General features: G+C 36.6%; 1 protein-coding gene across 1 annotated transcript; it reads right to left on the minus strand.

The window, feature by feature from the left end:
• Positions 1-10,887: 10,887 nt before the first annotated feature.
• foxl2a (forkhead box L2a) lies at positions 10,888-12,868 on the minus strand. The gene has a single exon (XM_088914729.1). The coding sequence runs from the start codon at positions 12,577-12,579 to the stop codon at positions 11,665-11,667; it is 915 nt and encodes a 304-aa protein (XP_088770855.1). The 5' UTR covers positions 12,580-12,868; the 3' UTR covers positions 10,888-11,664.
• Positions 12,869-20,919: the final 8,051 nt, after the last annotated feature.

Below are 20,919 nucleotides of genomic sequence, written 5' to 3' on the forward strand. Positions count from 1 at the left end.
CAGCATGGAATAAACCTATTACATGTTCCCATTCACAGTAGTCTGAAACTTGTCGTAAAATCACTAACAGTAGCAAATAGAACAATGATTGTGGACAGGGTGCTGGCGTGACTGCTGTCTCATAACCTTTGATTGATGGAGCTTGTTTCTGGGCTAGGTCGCGTTCTGTGTGGAGTTCGCAAGTTCCTCTTATTGACGCATGATCTGGTTTTATCACACCCCCCAGAAACATACTGGTTTAGGTTGTTTGGTGTCTCTAAATTGTGCTTGTGCGTGTGAGCCCTGCGCTTCTGTGACAGACATCGGATTGAGGTGACGTTTACAGGAATAAGCAGCTATCTATCGATCGAGGCATGGAATTTATTATTAGCATGATATAGATCTACTGCTTATTGTAGTGCATATATATTGGTTATGTTGTTGAACTGTATATATCTGAAATACTGTTGTAATCAGTTTATATTAGACTTTGGCCAAACAAAAATTGCCCACCTTTGCTCTTTGTGTTGTAATTGGGGTTAAATTAAGACACCCTTTTTAATACTGACAACAAAATTAAAAGTTTTTTTTAAACGGATGTCAGGGAATGGTGGCTTTTGTGTCATGTCATTTTGACTTTGACATCTATAGTTGTTTGAATTAATGACTGTGTTTTAAATCTCTTTTTGCGATTGTTTGAAAGACTTTGATATGCGCTCTGTAGTTTTAACGTGCAGTATGGATAACAGTTTTGGTTGAAGTTCTATTTTTTTTTTCGATGTGATGCGGTTAGCCAGTTAATAAACACTCAGTGTTTATTTCCAAGTACAATGTGTACAAAAAAATTAAAGCAATATTTTGGCAGACGAACGGACAGTTTAACGAAATCTATTGTTTCTTAAGGGCATATGAGAAATAAAACAAACGCACAGAAGAACTTTTACATAAAACATCACGTACTTTTCTGTGGAGAATACAGACACGTCTAAGAACCGGGATTTTGGAGGTAAAAAAAATAAAAGCTTCTCATGTTTATACAGTAGCATAAATAAGACAAAGAAATGCCACCAAATTACCTTTTTTTTATTTTTAAGAATAAAAAATACGCACACGGATCTTAACAATAGCCGGATTTCTGTGAATCAAATCTCAGCATATTTTCCTGCTTCCATCTGATGTATAATAAACACTGGTGACCCCACTCTCCATTTCAATAGGTTTGGGGTGATGTGTACACCGTACAACTGGAAACGGTTGTGCTTAAATCTAAAACATTCTCAAGAACGTCAGGAATTCAATTGTGTGAAATCATTGGGAAACTCGCAACCCCAACATGACTCTAATGAGCTGGGCTCATTTTGATGCAGGGATTTGTATGCATTAAGTTACCATAAAGACGCAAAGTATTTCATATATGCTTTTAAAAATAAAACCATAAAGTGTGTCTTAAAATGTAAAGGCTCATGCAATTGTTAACATTTAAGCCCCTGGAATTGATCTCCAAGGATTTTGTAAGGCTCTAATATTTGTTTTGCATTACTGTATAAATAAATAACTCAATGACAAGAACTCAAAGTTAATTTTTGTAGGTTTAAATTGTATTGAATACCCGCAACAAAGAACACCAGTGGGCGAAAGAGAATGAATGGGAGAGAGGAAGAGATAAGGTCAATACAGCAAGGTAGGTGAAAGTTCAGCAGAACGACAGTGGAGAAAAATAAAGGGTTTATTATTTTGTCGAAAAAAGACATGCATGCCTAAGAGACGTACTTATTTATGAGAAGTCGTCTTTAAAATTAATTGTAATTTCAGTCAGAAAAATACTATGCTCACTTAATCTTCATACAATTTGCCGAATTACCTGCTAACAGCTACGATCCAAGCTTAAATCTGTCCTGCACATTCTGTGTTAGAACATAATTTTTCTTCTAAAACAGCCAATTTGAAAGGTGCACACTACTGAATGCCGACCAAAAAGAATTGTGGGACACTGAATTTTGAGTTGTGTACATGTACATATACATATATACTAATTTTCATACAGTACTCAAAGGTCAGCCATGTTTTTTAAGATACAGACTGAAAGACACTTCATCGTAATTGTTGAAGCCATGAATAATGAATGAATGCAACCTGTATTAAACCTGACTGTTTTACATTTTTCCACTTTCACCTACTGGGAAAATATGAACTAATTACAGGGAGCTGAATAAGTTAATTATTAAAACAGAAATTCAGAAGCAGGAGAATAGACGTGTAATTCCACATACTTTCTCAAGTATGTTTGTTTGGTGTTACAGTAACTTGGGAGAATCATATGAGTCAGTACAACTGCTGGTCCCTTCTCACGTCTTAACAGAATAAAGAATGCCAGTACAAAAATCACACAATATTTTAAATGTTTTCTGATTTCTGAACCAACTTCATGCAAAAAAGATCAAATAATAAAAACCTCTTAGCATGTGTTAGAATACAACCCAAATTCCATCAAATATAAATTCTTAGCAGGAAGCATACATATCAAAGAACTCAATAATTTCCTGTTAGTGTGACAGTTTTTTTAACTGCCTCTGATTCACTACTATATGAATTATTCTTAATAACTTACCACAGTAATAGATTTAATGAAGGAAAGAAATGCTCCATCAGTGTAAATAATGTTTTCACTTCACAGTCTACAAACTCTTAATGAAGAACAAAGATCCAAAGGACTTGGACTTAATTAGAGATAAATGTAGTACATAAAATGCAAACAGTGGAATTTTCATACTCCTTAATCGAGATGTGTCCTGATATCTTACCTTACCAGCATTTTTTTCTTTCATGGCCACACCATCCAATGCTAGGAATTCTTGGCTGTGTGCTTTCTTATCTCTGCAGCACTTGAAGAGATCCTGTATGCAGGACTATTGTTCACACAGTTCTTCGCTGATTGTCAACTGCCCTGTCTAGTCACACACCTGCTCCAATTGTCACACTACAAAGAACAAAAAAAAATCTAAACGTCCTGCCAACAAAACAGAAACTCGGGTGTTTATAACAAAGTTGGAAAATGTTTAGATTTTACCTATGTAATTTTTTAACAGTGTAATTTATGAGGGCTTTACTGACAGTTTTGTTTTGCTTTAATGCTTTTGGTTGATATCTTTCTGGGTACAATTATCATTACTTTGTATTCCTAGAATATTCTAACATTTGCCAGTTTCTTATAAATATGTTAATGTACCAAAACAGGACATTCTTTCCACCAAGTGATTTTAGATGAGGTTACCACACCATGTGAAGGGCTTTTTGTTTTTTCTTCTGAGGTTTGTGGTAACATTACAGTATGCCTAAAAATGTAGTGCAGTTCACATAATTCAGTGTACAATCCTATAGGAATAACAAATGGGAAAAATACAATCATTATGCAGCATGACACTCTAAATGTTCCCAGTCTTAATTAATGTGTTGGAACACCTCTTCTCTTCAGCAGAGTGTTAATAAGTTGCTCCTGATTTTTTGTATTCCTGAAGTTTTTCAAAAGCAGCAGAAATAACGACAACATTGCGATATACTGTAGTCGTGCTCATCTCTAAAAGACCTCCACATAATCAAAATCAACCCATTCCACGGGTGTTCAGATGCAATATGGTAATAGTTTTAGCCTTGTCTTATGCATACCCTTCACGGCTCAGGCATCATGTAAAAATACTAGAATTAAAGTATATTTTATGCTTCGTAAATCAAGAGATAGCAATGAATTATTTTTATTTGGCACACCTCATTTTTAAAATTAAATTAGGTAATACGCCTTAATCGTCCGAGGAATTTTTGCACCTCCTAATGAGGTCTCATTATGTCAACTAAGGGATGACACAAATTATTTTCATTTTTGCCAAAGCAAATGCTCAATCGCTAGCCAATAAAAGATTGGATTTAGACAAGCAAAAAATAACTTGTATGTTTTATGTCACAGTGAAAAAAAAGTGATTTATTTCTTAAAATGGCGACCAGCTGAATGAATAAAATGAGATATTCCGCCTCTATTTCAAAGAATTAGTTAGGTTTTGCATTTTTCCATGGGATGTAGGGAGGGTATAATTTAATGTAATCTATTCCCGACGCATTCATGCCACGTAATCTACAATGACAGGGCATTATGATACTGACTGCTTTGGCGATGACATTTCTCTTTAGACACCGGGCTTCAAAGCGTAGCTTACAGTACGTCGAGTCACAGGTGAGATGAGTTTACGGGTCTCGACTTTGCTTCTTGTCCACTTCTTTGACCCAGCGCAGGATTTCGCTCCGGTTTCCGCCTGGTGGACACAGGCTGCTCATGAGACTGGCCACCTGTTGAATGCTGAAGCCCGTCGAGAAATCTGAACTTCATGTGGCTGTGATGCATGTAAATTGAGGGCATGCTTCTACTCCCATTTTCCACGGCTATGTGTACCTATATTCCAAAAAAAACTATGGCAGTGTCTTATTGCTTATAGTCCTAAAAATAACACATTTATTGCATATAATTCCCCATACTCCTGTCTTTCTGTTGTTCTGTTCAACCCGCTAAGAATTACAAAATTCTTATGTAATTTTAGTATCTAAGACGGAGGTCTGGGTCAATAAATTATGTTACGAATAGGCGAAAGAATCATCGTCTCTAATCAAACTTTAATGTGGTTGTTTATGACATAAGCAATACAAATTCAATTACTTTCTTAACACAATTGATATTTCATTCATCAGTAAGGCTGTTTTCTAAACAACACCCATACTATCTTAAGAATCTATGATTATTGATCGAGGTCAATTTACCTTAACCACTAAACGAATCGTGACACTTTTAGTCAACTATAATCTTCCAGAAATAAAACTATAAATTCTCATTTAAGAATGAAATACAAAATGAAATATATATTTAAAGCTATGAAAACAGTATTGTCACTTTTGGTATAACTAGCCTATGCTGCTGTCAGCTGAAGTTATTCGTAAAATATCACAGTATTCAAAATAGAAAAATCGTCATTAGGCTACATAACGTACAAAACACAAACTGGTCTGACATATCTAAAATATAGCCTGTAATGAACTAATGGAGTGTAATAAAATAATTGCCTGTCCTGTATTGGACTCAGTGGAGTACAGTCTTTCTCACAGTCGATTTATCTTTATTAATGCGGATAGTATATCAGTGTTAATACATTTTACGTGTTTACGTCATTGTATTGTTGTATATGTCAATAGGTGAAAGGGGAATGGTGTGTACGTTATTTACTGTTTCGTTTAGAAATTCAGATAACGTCATTTTGCAAAATAATACCCTCCAGCCATCATTTACTTACAGTACGTTATTACTTATTTCCTAACTTGGAAACTAGGGCGTAGGTTACCTACTATAGGTATCGCGTTGTACATAAAACAATACGTATATATTTGGGTGTGCGACTTATATCGAGCGGACGTAAATTATTTCATGCTGCAACATTGTAGCTACTGCAGGGCAAATAGGCATTTAATACGAGAGACATTTGCTGACGAGATAGATTATTATTTTTCGGAATGCAACACAGATTCCTAGCGTGTTAATTAAAGTCTGGGAAATAGATACTATGGTAAAGCTTCTCGGGGAAAAGCGCACGAATGTACTCCGATGATTCACGGCCGATGATTGGTTGACTCTTGATTTATTTAGGGTGCCCACACAGGCTTTCAATCTATGTACTGCCCACTTTCTACAGATGACCACTGGTTTAAGGAGAATTCCTTTCCCCCAGAACCTGATGCAACGGGCACAGAGCAGCGGCCCAAACTCTCTGGGCCCAAAACAAGAAAAACGCGACATCGCCACTTCCATCGCTCGCTCCAGAATAAAGATCAACCCTTTCGTTTTCCAAACCTTTTAGAGATAAGTCGATCATGCGAATTTTCTGCGTGTCGTTGTTTACTTCCGCTAGTTTGTTTGATTTTTGGTTTCTTCGTTTTTTAAGCGATGGGAATAAACACACGTGAATTTAAAGCGGTTTGGAAACGAGCATTAACAAAATATATGTATTTATCGTTTAAAGAATTCACCACTGAATCATTAAGAGTAGTAATCAATTTCTAAAGTGATAACGAGGCAAAAAAAAAGCAAATTGTTTTAGAAAGCAGGCTGAGGTAATATTGCGTCAGCTTTTTGCATAATCTGTTAGAAATGTTTTATTTTATATTTTATATAAATTCAAGATTAGGGGGACCGCTGTGTGATTCTGGTCAAATAAAAGTAGTCACTGATAAAGACAGAATATATGCTCTTCCGTATTAGTTCTACTCTGAAATAGGTTTTATTTTAAAAGTATTTGTTCATTTTCTTTTCTAAAAAAACTCAATTGTAATATAATTTGAGTTATTGTAGACCATGATTTATACATTCTCAAATTACGTTGTCGCTATATAGGACAACTACACATCTCAACGTCATTGCACTGATTACACACGTCATTTATTTCTCGATATTCGAGTTTAGCTTTTTGTTGTAAGCCTCTATCGCAAAAAGTAACGTGAAAGCAAATGTCCTAACACACGAGTGCTTTTGTTCAGTGTTTGTAATTGGGCTTTTGAAATACCCTTATCTCTTACCGTGATTATTTACAAAACATCCATTTTAGGAAGCGGCGAATGCACGATTCTATTTGCCGTCTAATCTGCTCTGTATGAAGATGTTAGAAGGATAACCCGAAATAACGGTGAAAGGTCATACTTAATAAACCGAGTTTTATTTGAAGAGGGAGACGCTGAAGGAATGTTACACACGAACTGGAAATTATGTGTTCTTCTTAAACAGTTTCCTCCTGTTCTTCAATATTTTTTCTTTTTTTTTCTGAAAGGAAGTGGTTTGCTCGAAACGACAGTGAACTGTTAAGCATATGGAAAAGCCAGGGAGCGGTTTTTGGTTTTGCACGCCGGTCATTTGTTAGATGACATACAACGGGATCATTACAGGCAATAGCCGGAGAACGAAATAATTCAAATAGTTAATAACGATGATTAAATTATAATCCTGTATATATATAATATTTTATTATTATTATTATTATTATTATTATTATTATTATTATTATTATTATGCATATAGGGTTGAACCTTGTTTGATTGTTTTGAAATAATGAAAAGCTACAAACCCAACACCGTATTTGTGTGACTGTGCAGTTATCTAAAGAAAAGACTCAAATTGCAGAGAAAGAAAAACAAACACTTTCCTACAAAACAGTGTGAAGACCTTTGTTGTAGAACAGCAAATACTTCTCTGTTTAAAACAATATGACGAACAGAAACTCGTGGAAACCTAGGGGTCCGCTAATTGGCAGATGGGCTTTATACTGACGATCAGTAGGCTATTAATCTACTGACTTGTAACACAGTTTTGCGTTTCCAAGAAACATGAATACAATACCATCTGTGGTACACGGCTGTGTACTGGTAAAGTTCAAGCTTATGAATTTCACATTTTTTTCAGTAAATATGGTTAAGGGAAGGAGTTGATCCCTTTCTTATTAACATCATCGTATAACTTAGGCTAATGGCCGTTTTATTCTGCAAGAGTTCGTTATCATTTGAGCATCCGTAAAGATCAAGATCTTTTAATATCATATAATCGAAAGCTAGGGATAGGATACAGTATTTATCATTTTAGTTAAGTGCAGCATTTTACTCAAAACCGGAGTACATTTTCTTTCCTAAGATGCTTGAAATGGGTCAGAAGAAACAGTTTTCCTAACAAAGTAAAAAGCGTAGTAATATTCGCATTTTACAGCTTTTTCTTCGCCATTTGCAAACATACATTTAAAATGTCGACAATAATTCACTGAACATCTCTAGCTGAAAGGCCATATGTTGGTGCGCTTTAATTCTTCGCTGAAAAAAACTTAAAACAATCCTTATAGTTATTAAAACTCTATATTAAAATGTCTAGAACGAATATAACACGAAGACATCAAAGAACAAATAAAAACCGTGACAGAATAACACTTCTATCCATAACAATGGAATGACACCACACAGTTCTATTGCATTGGCCAACTAAATCGAAAACGTGTCAACAATGAAAGGACTAAATAAAGAAAGAGCAAATGTTGAACTCCTCCTGCAGAAGTGCGCCGAGTTAAATACACTGTACCTGCTTTTTAAAAAGTGGCCGTGTCGTAACCTTCGATTGTAACCAGAGCGGCTCAAGAGCGCTGGGAATCATCCGAGTTCAGAAAGCTAGAAATCTATTTAAATTCAGGTTATTGCATGTAGATGGCAGGAATCACGTCTTCGTTCTATCTGAACAAAGGAAAATGATACAACAATATGCTGTCACTATAATCTTCAGTTCTAATTATTACAAACCTGCATGGTTCCTCAGAGACATAGCATTCATAATGTAATTCAACACGCACTCCAAAACCTTCACCAGATGCATTCAAAAGAATATTGTGATGATTTTTTGTTTTGTTTTTGGAAGCCAGAACAACAGATTAGTTTCCTCAAATACCACTAAAGCTCTCTTCACTATTTTCTTTAAATAGGCTTTTACTGATACAACCACCACCACTATTATTATTATTATTATTATTATTATTATTATTATTATTATTGCTAGTAGCCTGAAGGGGGTGGAGAAAGAAGAGCAAGAGGCCTATAGTTGTAGTAAATAAATAACTAGACCTGTATTTGCACTGTACAGATAAGAAACAATTACCCTGATATCCACATGATTTTTCCTCTAAATCGTGTTGCGCCTATCTCGCGATTGGTTTTATAAAAAAGTTGTAATCAGTTAATTTTGGTTTTGGAGTACTGTTACAATATGACGAGTGTAAGGATATAGGCTACGCGTATGACTGCTTGGGGCCTAAAATTACAAACACTTGTCGCTATAAGTGACAGTGTACTGTACTCGTGCGCCGTTTTCGAATGAGCTTGCCTTAAATTACATAATCGAAACAAAAGAGTTAAGAAATGAAGGTCTATTGTAAACGTATCACTCATCATCCTGTTTCTCTTTCTAAGTGTTCAAGCCCCTCGAGACTCTCAAATGCAGCTACCAGAGCACGACAGACGTAATGCAAGGAATTCAACACACATTTGTTGATAATTTAGACAACTGCAAAATAATTAATGTTGATAAACAAATTATTTCTTATTATCAGCCTTTCCTTATTAATGCGATTACCGAAACCCTGATTTAATCATTTGTAATGAGGCATTTGCTAAAACAACAACATGATACACCTTACTGAAAAAACGAAACTCTAATAATTTATAAATGCTGAAATATTGTTCAAAATGTACTGAAGTCTTTGTAGGCAGTATCAGTTCTGGCTTGGCTACCCCAAAATATCAGGAAAGTGTTTTAAGTACCCAGATCACCAAAAACCTTTGATGTTACAATGACCTGGCGTCTACGTTAAGATAAAGCAACGGATTTTTGCCTAACTGATTAAAAAAAGCAATATGAGCTTAGTACGACCAGACGCATTGCTTTTCGTTAGTAATAAGTTGTTTAAAGTACAGAACAAAAGTTGCGAAAGATCCTGAAATACATACTATCCAGTCTTTGGAGAGAAAAAATAATCATATAAGGTTAGTATTTTGAATTTATTGAGTTGTCTATGACAAATTCAGGTTTCACGGGAATTAGAATATATTTGCAGTGGTAAATAAGCAGTGATATGTCATTAGTAAACTAATAATTAGATCTATAATATAACAAATTGTGATCTTTCTGTACGCAGGTGCGTGTTTTCTACTTCACTGAAAGACGGTATCCTCGAAACATACCAGGTATTACCAAATGAATATCGGACTGAAACTAATAAACAATCCAACATTTTGTTTCTTATTATATGGGATTTGTATTATTCTTTAAAATGATCCCTCATCTCCTTAGGAAATTCAAACCTTCATTTAAAGCAAAGACTTGATTTCACCTGCTTAAAATTCTGTTTTCAGAACTGCAGAGCATCTTTGCCAAGTTTTATTTGCATACCCATTCCATAAATATATATATATAAAAATAAATAAATCCATCATCATAACAATGTTCTATTTACTTTTGGCCTTTGGAATAGCTATGACAGCATTCTGAATGTAATGAGAAATCTAGGAAAAATTCGGTGAAAGTAGGCATTAAGACATATTTGAAGTGTTAAACAAGTATTGCTGTGTCGGACAGAAAAAACGTGTCCGGAATAAGAAATAATACAAAAAACAGCTAAGTATACTAGTCTCATAACAGTCATTATATTAATGCTAATGCGAGGGATTATCTTTCTTTAAAATATATACAATATAGAAGGCTTAGAAATAAAAAATAGATATTTGAATAACCATCCTATGTAAACACGAGTAGTTGCATTGTAAGCTATTAATATATAATTACTTAATATTAATATAGTAGCGAATTAAGGACCTATGAGACCGCTACTGTCCTGCATCAAACTCTTTCGCCGTACAATTTTAAGATAAATCTATAATTTTTAAAATAATAATTAAAATATTAAGATGCTATGATAATTCCCTTTCACAACAGAAAAAAGGTGTTCACTATTGAAAAGAAAATATTCTATTTTTGTTTAAGCGAATTTATTTTTAAGATTTCAATGGTCTAAACCTATGTGGTGTTTTGCTGTCTAAAAATATATATCTGGGTGCCCCATGTTTCGTTTTAACAACAAAAAGTACAACAAGGAAATTCGGTTAGGTTTTTAAGTTCCATTGCACGGAAGTTTAAACAAAAACATGTTAACAACTATGAAAAATTATTGGTTCAATCAATAGGGTTCTAATGCTTATTTCACGTTACCCTCGCATTCACTTGTTCATTATAGGCCTATGCCTTATTTTTACATCATATGAACACCTCAAATGAAGAAACTGAGAAACGAACGAAAAGGAAAATTTTGAATAAAATACAGGTTTATTAAGTAATTCACAAAACTAAAAAAGTGCTAGTTTAACATGGTCCCAACATGAATGAGACAAAGTTTTAAGTTTACAAAATAAGAAAGAGTTCAAAACTGGCCCTGAATGATGCATAATAGTTAGGATGGCAAATTGTTAAACGCTTTCTAAATCAGATAATATCTCTTTGGTCTAACAATGTACACATTAATCCATAACTTTCTGTATGTCTTGTAGTTCACCATAGGTTCTGTTATTCGGAATAAACATAACTTGCTAACCCGGCGAACACTTCTGCATGTAACACATTTATGACGTGGAAACGCCACACGGGCGTACAACTGTGTCATTTAAATTCTTATTGTTTGTTGTTTTACAAGAGCACATAGTTCAACTTCTTACAGCACAGTAAACGTACAGAATCTGAATCCGACGTTCTTACATACATTATATTTAAATAGTATTTGTAATCTCAATTCCCTTTTAAGGGAAATGGTCGCATTGTACAGATGTACCATACAAAAACACATTAATCTTCTTTTCCCCCAAGTCTACCACTGGGGAAAAAAACGACCCCCAGAAGCTTTCTCTCCGTCAGCTTTAAGGACATAATGTCTCATCACTTACACAATACGTTCAATCATAGATGACACAGGGTTCCCTCAAGAAACTTTGGCACGGAACAGATTGTGACAGAATCCATGATCATTTCAAAATACTTTCGCTTGCATTTAATAGTGGGTAAAAAGTCCTGTTTCCATGCGGACCGGCAGTTCAAATGTCTATTCTTGTATGCAACGCGGAGTGTTTGCTCTCGTGATCCCAGTACGAACAGTGCATCATAGAAAGCTCTGCTGGCTGACGGGAGCAGGCGAACTGAAGGCCGGCTCCGTTTGCCGAAGAAGCCGGGGGAGGCGCTGGAGTCGGCGGACTCAGCTGTTGCGGGTGGTGAGCGTGCGGGTGGTGATGATGGCTCATCCCGTTGTACGAATTCACCATGCTGGGTAAAGCCATGCTTTGGACCCGGGAGTAAGGATTATAAGAGGACGGCGCCGATAGTCCTTTCACATTGACCGGGCTCACGTTGCCACTGGCCATCTGGCACGAACTGTAAGGCATGGGAGTGGGGGGCTGCCCAAGCGACCAAGAGTTGTTCATAAAACTGGACTGCAAGTACTTCGGCGGGGAGAGATAACCATATCCATCTCCGAACAGTGATTTTCCAGGTTGAAAATGTGTCGGAGGGGGTCTGAAAGGCCTCTTCATCCTCCTTCTCCTCCTGTAGTTACCCTTTTCGAACATGTCTTCACAAGCGGGGTCCAGAGTCCAGTAATTCCCTTTCCTCTCGCCCCCTCCCTCCCTGGGCACTTTTATGAAGCACTCGTTGAGGCTCAGGTTGTGGCGAATACTGTTCTGCCAGCCCTTCTTGTTCTTTTCGTAGAAAGGGAACTTGCTGATGATGTATTGGTAGATGCCGGATAAAGTGAGCCTCTTCTCTGAGCTTTCTCGGATAGCCATGGCAATGAGAGCCACGTACGAATAAGGGGGTTTCTGAGACGGGTCTGCCTTCTCCGAACTCTTATCCTGGATCGGTTCGTCTTTGGGTCGTTCTTTCTCCTTGGCCGTGTTGGTGTCATGAACCATCAAAGCCATTGCGTCATCTTCTTGGTTTTGATAAGTGGCCATCATTACGCACAGAAAAACAAAAACAAACCAAGAGTAATTGGAATAATAATAATAACAACAACAAGAATAACAATAAAAATAGTATTCTCCAGTCACAAGTTCTTTTTAACGCCGTACCAGAATCTTGCGTTAAGTGCAGGGCCAGAGGAATTGATTTAGTACCACAATTACTGTTCTAGTGAAGCAATAACTCCTTTCCCTGAAGCTCAGCTTCTTATGAGATTGCTCCTATTACAGGCACAGCCCAGGTTGTGATTAGGTTCCTCTTTAAGTCCAGCCTTTTCTTCCTTCCAGAAGCAGAATGGCACCTCGCCTGGGGTTTCTCATATATCCTGCGATGATGTACTTCTCTCTGATTTGTGTGCTGAATGTGTTCCGCCTCCGTCTCTCTCTAGGTCCCCCCTACAAGAGCGACAGAGTTTCCTCATCGCGTCTGTTTGAAATTAGAAATCCATTTTCATAATCGCGCCGTAAAACACAAACTGTGAGTCCTTGACACAAACCGTTCAGTTAATCGTCTTTAGACGCCTATTCCGAGGGCTTCTTAAAATAGCAGTTTAGGACAATGGAACAGGTCCCGCTTAAAGTGAATCAGTAACCATAATTATAGAGTAATACATCCAAAGATAACAGAATAAAATACATTATCAGTAATGTCTACTGGTCTACATGCTCCCCTCTTTTCGCGAGGTTGGGAATACTTTCGCATTGTTTCTTCACTGTTAGGTATGGATTTTGAATAAGGTTGCAATTCAAATAATTTTGAATAATGGTTGTAAATGAAAAAGACCTTTATTGTTATTGCATTTGCATGCAGTACGGAAGGAGACAGCTTATTTAGATAAAAATGTGACCCTTCTTTTTTCCAAGCTCAGCAAAATACGTGACTTCTTGTAAAACAAAACACGCTTTTCACTGCCACGATTGTAATTATCATTAAGCTTCTTATTCTTGTTGTTTGCACCCCTCTGTGAGACAGAGTGTTTGTTTCATGTTTGTTAAAACCAGTATTTTACTTCTTTCTAAACGTGTCGGGATCGTGGGCTAGTTTATAAGCGCGGTTAGAGCGAGACATTTCCCGCGGCTCGAATTTTTGTTTTTTTATAGACAAATTATTTGCCGCAGATCTGACACGGCATGTATTTCTCTGGCCACCCATGCTGGCCCTGCCGGCCTTTGCTGGAAGACATTTCCGTACCCAGAGACCGTGCAGGTGTAACAGCATTGTTCCGTGTGTCATCGCCTCCTCCGCACTCCACATCCATCATGTCTGAGCGAAGCCAAGGAAAGCGCGCGGTGCTTCCACAAGTAAACAACTGAATCGCGCGAACAGCTCGGGTAAGATCTGATTGCTTCAGGTAGTCCGGGACCAGTGAGTTGAAATGCCGGGAAATAAAACTGGATAGAAAGAATCTGGATATTCTCTATGTCGTTGTTCATTCCTCTTCAGACCGCGGTTTTTAGGTGTAGATTGTGTTCTTCGGCAATTTCAAGAGGAGCAAAAAACGAGGTACCATTAAGTGTTGGGACGTATTTCTGGATTGTAATTTAAGAACCTGAACACCGATGAATGCTAAAGTAGATGTCAAATTTCTGAAAGCAGGATAGTGTTGTTTAACGCAAGATCTTATAAAAGTTAACATGAGAGAGAAATGACGTAGGTAGACATAATAGCCTCATTAATATCGGAGCATTTTTATTATTCGAATAAAATCTAAAAAGTCAAGCCTTTTTTTAAACGGCGTACTATTTAAATGACTTCTATTTTGTTTGCTCCGTTAAACATAATTTGATTCACAAAAGTTTAAATAAAGGTGTGTGACCACCGCAACGTGTTCTACATTCTCTGACAATATTGGCCTTAAACAAAAGGGAGGGAGGTGGGGAGGTCAAAGAGAATTTAAAAGGAAAAAATATTATATTTTACTAAAATAATCGAGGAATCGGTGGAAATGGGAATCACCCAGTGCATGAAAAATATTTGAGAAGAAAATCTTGTTCTTATTTTTATCGGATAAACCTTTCCTGCTTGTTTATCTCGTGGAGAAGCTAAACTAAAGATTTCGGTGAAACTTGGAAGACTACATTCCTGTCCAAATACACAGCGCTCTGACAGAACATGGTAATTAGGAACGTGCTTGAGTCTTTACTTTTGCCAAGCTACCACGTTCCTTGTAAAGTGGAGGTTTCAGAGAAGTTTGTTTTGTGTTTTTACCTATGTGTACTCACGCGCTCAAACGTGTCCTTCAGTTTAGAAGACAAAAAGATGGAACTGCAAAATTCAGGAAATAAAAACAACTTAAAAATGAACGATGACCCCCCCCCCCCAAAAAAAAAAGCTGACTACAAAACCGGCATGTTAATATAAGCTAGTTAAGTCACTTATCTTTGCATGTTAACAACATACATTATTCAGATTAGCCACGCTTACTTTATACTGCAGCAGGCGTGTGAAGACTGGAAACGGAAATTAAAACACACGAACAATGACATTACACGAGGAAACATTAGCTTAGACAAGAATGAATGCTTAACAGAAAAATGATAACAAAACAAAGCCTTACAGCTTTCAGCGCAATGGATAACTTGGGCCAGCTGAGTGTGAAATGATATTTAAAATATCTCGTACCACAGGTACACATCTCCATATATATCCACATAAACGCACACTAACTGTTGTAATAAATTATACTATTTTGTTTTAAATGTATTAGGCCGAATGCAAATAATTAAATACTCCGCACAATATGTTTTGGTAAATAACTTTTTAGTTCATAATCTAGATTTTCTCAGATTCACATAATTTTACATTACGCCCGAGTGTTCATACGTAAACATTTTTGCTCCAATATAAACGGGGGCCAAGGAAATAGATAAAAATCAGGCGTATTTTTCGTCGCAGTATGCAGTTCCCCATGATAACAGACTTCACAGCTAATGGATTCCTAAAGCAAATCTATTTAGTTTTTAAAATGCAATTACGTTTTAGATATATGTATATTTCAGTAAATGTGATGTTCTTTAAATGTCCTTTGAAAATGACCTCAAAAGGAAGAATAAAACTTCCATTATCGTTGTATATATTGATATATATGTATTTTAAATCAAGATATTACTCACACTGAAAGCTATACTTTCAATGGAAGGCAGAAATTGCAAAGAAAGCATCTGTTACCTTTTAGACATGAACGTCCTGCGCCCTGCAGACCGGCTCACCTGGCCGGTCAGCTGCACGGGATTGAGAGGACGCAAATCACAACCATGTAAATAAACATGTTAAGAAACTGCAAACACACGGAGCGCAAGTGTGAAACCCCAGCTAGTGCTGTCGTTGCAAGACAAAGGAATGTTAATTGCTCTCTGTTTGTTTTTATAATAGCATCAGTAAACATCTCGAAGATGGGCAAAGATTAGGCATTGATGTGTTAAAGTGACCAGAAATACACACAAGTCAGTGTAAAGAATGAATTCTCGCATAGGCCCAACTTTATTTTTCCAGACTAGAATTTACATGCACTCCTACTTATAATTTTAAGACATCTGTGTATGCATCCAAATACTTTACTTAATATTGCATAACAGACATCTAGACAACCAGTTATGGAAGGGCATACATTTAGAAGATACAGGTAATGATTACAACGTTATCAATGTTTTTTACTTAAAAAAGTACTGAAGTTATATGCTTTCTTTTAGAACAGTTAGGGTATTTATCTTGTAGTGTTATGACAAATTTTAATGAAGCACTCAACTTCTTGTAAAACATTAGCCAAACCGGTTACACGCGAACCTCAAACATTTATCTGCAAGGTCTTAAAAAATAGAACTAATTGTATCTGAAACAGAATTTGTCTATCCGCACGATAATTCCTCTTCCCTGCTAAAGAAATAACCGAATGTGTTTTGAAATGTTAAAACTAAGTACTCTTACCTCATAGTGAAATACAACACATGCAGACACAGCGACCTTCTAATTATTCTTTATAGAACCATGGGGAAATAGCTGATTTTTACATTTTCTTGATAAGTTATGGTAAGATGGTTCATGCCTCACAGTGAAAGCGGCAGGACTAAGCTGCTGAAATGTGCGTAGGTACCACTATCAAAAGTGACCTTGATTTATTTCTACAGGAACCCTGAGGTCCCGCGGTTGATGTCAATGATGTTAAATGAATGATTCTTCGGGTGACGCTGTTGTTTCAAACTCTACTTGTTTATGCAATATATCATATATTATATGTTTTTAGGGTGATAAAATTTCCTTCAAATAATAGTGACTAATATGAATGATATTCATTCGATCCTGACTAAAACAGGGAAAACAACACTTTTTGCATCAATCTGTAACTTTCGTTAGGGTAGAAGAACAATTCGGCGGAATAACCAATCTTGTCCATACCAAACGAAAACGTCAGCAATCGATGCAATCTTTTTCATGAATTATACCCCCTGTTAATTGCACGGATTAAACTACAGTAACTAAGGGTCTTTGCACCTCGTATTTCCAAAGTTCCTCGGATATAACATTTTCAGTTGTGTTAAAAATATTTTCTAAGGATATAGAATATTGACAGGAACCGAATCTGCTCGCGACATTAAAAGCTTGACATTATAGCCAACTACTGAACTACTGCTACTACTGAACTACTACTACTACTGCTACTATTATTGTTATCGTTGTCGTCTCTACAGCACGTATCTGTTTAAATAATCTAATCACTATTGGCACTTGAACATGAGGGCATTCAGAACAGAGTTAAAACATTTAAATTCCTCTTCTATAAACTTCCTGTACCCTGTATAAAACGTGGATGTTTGTTCTTCCACTACTGACGAACACACACAAGGGGTTGGAGCACAAACGAATCTAAACTCAGAAATACATTTTAATTCGAAATTAAGCGATAGCAAACTCGCAAAAATACTACCACTACAATTAATTGAGAAGATAGGTAGAAACCCAGGAGCTTAGTTCTCCTGCCCGATTTATGTACAGTTGGTCTTAAAAGAAGTTAACCTTCCCGATGCTTTTTACTGAACTTTAGGAATTTTTGATAAAAAAATACACATTGACGACAACGGCATCGAAGGCCTTATTGAATGCTGTTGTTTAAATTATTTAATACATAAAACGTATTTAGGAACGGATTATATTTATACCTACACAAGTCAAAGCTTTGTAAGAGAAGGCCAGTTGTGGTGTGGTTCTAATATAAAGGTATAGCCTTTTCATTACATCACCTAAGGAGTGAGTACGACACACAGCTGTCGCATTCCGACGTCTAGAGGATTACAATTATATTTTAACCAGCTGTACTGCTGTTTGAGACGTTATAGTTTCTCCTCAAAGCCAGAATAAAAAAAGGTGTGGTGGCCATATGATTTTGTCGCATGCTTAAGCGAATGTGACTTAAATTTGCGTTTTGTTATAAAGGGTTGAAGTTAACATGAATTCCCCCCCAAATACCGTCGTGCGGTAATGGGGACCTGCTAACTGCTTCACTATTTCGTATTGACCGAAAATGATCACTTATTAATCATTTATTCGGTTCAATTGACAGGAAAATTATAATTTTCCTTCCACATATCCATGCAATCACTCCATTGTGCACCCACTTAAAAATGCTCAGATTGTGAAAACTATGTTTTTCAACCCTTTAACACGCTTCTTAAGCGCCTTAAACACTCCTAAGGCGTTAAGTTTGGGAGGCTGAAAGAGCCCCTGTGCTGTTTATGTTTGTGGTTGGTAGGAATAAAGGCTTTAAACAATTAGACAACTATTGTCACTTATGTGAACTACTGTATAGTTATGGCATGGCAGCGTCTCGAAATTGTTTTTATGACACTACAAGAAAAACAAAACTACGTGTCAATCAATCTTCTGACGCATTAGAAGAAATGCATGTGTGTATTTGTGTGAATATCCTGGTCATGCTATATGGTTGACACCCCTCTTATGTAAATGCTTACATTATGCACAGGTCATTGTGACATACAATCATGAAATTAAATCAGTTAAAAATCAAGGTTAAGGTTTGGACCGTGAGTTTGGATTGTGGGAGGTTTGCCTCTGTGTTTAGGTAAAATCTCTGGAAGTGCAAAAAAACATTTTGGAATTGATCTCGCTGAATTGTGGAATCATTTGTATTTCACCAGCTTGCCAGCTAGGGTGTCAAAATAGCTCTCTTTCAGAATCAGCTAAAAAAAAATGGATATACCCACATCCCCCATGCAATGATTCAAAAGCATCTCTTGTTCCCCCAGAACAGAGAACACTGTAAAAATAAACATGATTCCCCCCCCTTAGTGTTCTGAACAGATAAAGCTGTGTGAATACATAAGGATCCCAAATAGATAAGCCCCATTCTAAGGAAGCTGTGGACACACACCTCAACTGAAGGGGGGCTTCCTCACTTTGTACACCCTGCTTTCCCCATGACACAGATCATTGTCTAAAATTAAAAAGGACCAAAAGCCCCATTGCATGTAGTGACCCCTCCGGAAACTGCAGAGTATTTTTGTACAGGGCATGCAGAATGTTTATCTTTCTTATCACAGAAAGGAAACCTATGGGAAGCTGTATGCTGTTCTTTCAACTGCTCCCTTGTCACATAATTATAATACATTACATGAAACAGACCAGGTTTGGACAGAAAACCTGGTCTAATTAGATGACAATAGACCCTTATAAAAAGTATTGGTTTTCCTCTCTGAAGTTTATCAGCGTAATGTGTATTCCTTGGTGTAAAACAATATATGCTGGAACTATTTTGATTAAGAAAACACAATGTGTTTCGGTTGCCCTTTGGTATAAGGTGAATAATTGGAGCATCCTGCCAAAACGATTTCTTTGAGGTTTGAATTGAAGCCAACTCGGAATGCTTCACAGAAGCTGCACTGAATCTAAAATCATATAATTGAACTTCTTCGGTTTGTTATGCTACAGCGACTTACTTAGATCAATCCTACTTTTGGTCTATAAAGGCTAATGGCATGAAATTTTGTCAGAATAACAAATGAGCTTGTGAGAAGTTGCCCCCTTTCTTCCTCCCCAGAAGATTAGATTTCGAACAAAATCAAAACACGCCAATTTGTTGAATGTAATTATTTTAGTACTTACCCAACCAAATAAATATCTCTGTCAGCAGACAATCCATAGAAAGCTCCAAGACAAAAAATGTCTGAGAGAGAGATATCTGGTTGCATATTGACATTTACACAATGAAATACACACAATATGCAACTATAACTATACATTCTATACATATTATCAATATTTGCTCTCTAAATGTAAAGACACATATGTTAATAACATGAGAAGTTTTTAAAATAACGTATGGCAAAATATTAATTTTCCTCAGATGCACACAGGATTGTTTTATAAATTCTATGTTTGCTTCTCCAGAGGGAAACTGCCTACAAATTGTCAAGCTGAGTTCCTAATACTGTATAGCACAGTAAGGGTAAGGTTCACTAAATACTAGTGGAAAATAATATTTAGGCAAAGGATAAGTCCTGGCTCATTTGCAAAAAAGCATGTGAATGGTAAAAAACTTTCAAAGAAGAAAAGGATTTGAAGAAGTCTGCAAAACATATCTCATGTCCCATGACCCACATTATTGTGCAGGTGAACACTGTCTCCTCCCATATCTACTGTCCAGAATGGAGATGAGAAGATGCTTAATTGCTGGCAATTATTCAAAACTTGGATCTCGCTTCCTCCAGCCATGTGGGAAGGCCAATTGAGAGAGATTCAATGGCAGTGTTGTGATGTGACCACAGTCCACCAGGGACTGGGGTTAGACCAAACTCATTTCATTTGGGAACACAGCCAGCTTCTGGCTCAGGTTTCTGGAAATGAAAGACAAGGCTTTCTCTCTGCCACCCAGTCTTCCACAGAATCCCTTTAAGTGAGGGAGACTTTCCACTGTGTGGAACATGCCTCAAGGAACAGCAGAACAGGCAGGGAGAGACTGTAGAGGCTATGCCTGTGAACACAAGTGCTGGATCCCATTTCTCTGAAATGTTTTTTTTTCTCCCTGCCTTTTCAAAATTGGCAATGCTGTTATACAGTACTTTACATAAATTTTTAGGAAAAGTCATACCTATATATTTATATGAACAGTATGAGTATTCAAATTAAGAACAGCTTCACATTATCCTTAGTGCTCCAGTCTTTTGTCGAAAAGGATGGTATACAAGTATGTTAATACACGAGACTTATGCAGCTGGCTTTGATGGTTTGGAATCCATTATAAACAAGTTCAAACTAATTCCTGTATTTGAGCTTAATGGCAAAAGATGGTGCTTGAGTTTAAGTCACATCTGAAATGAATACATATT

Source organism: Atractosteus spatula, chromosome 4 (assembly GCF_055471065.1).
Source record: "Atractosteus spatula isolate fAtrSpa1 chromosome 4, fAtrSpa1.hap1, whole genome shotgun sequence".
Classification (NCBI taxonomy): Eukaryota; Metazoa; Chordata; class Actinopteri; order Semionotiformes; family Lepisosteidae; genus Atractosteus; species Atractosteus spatula.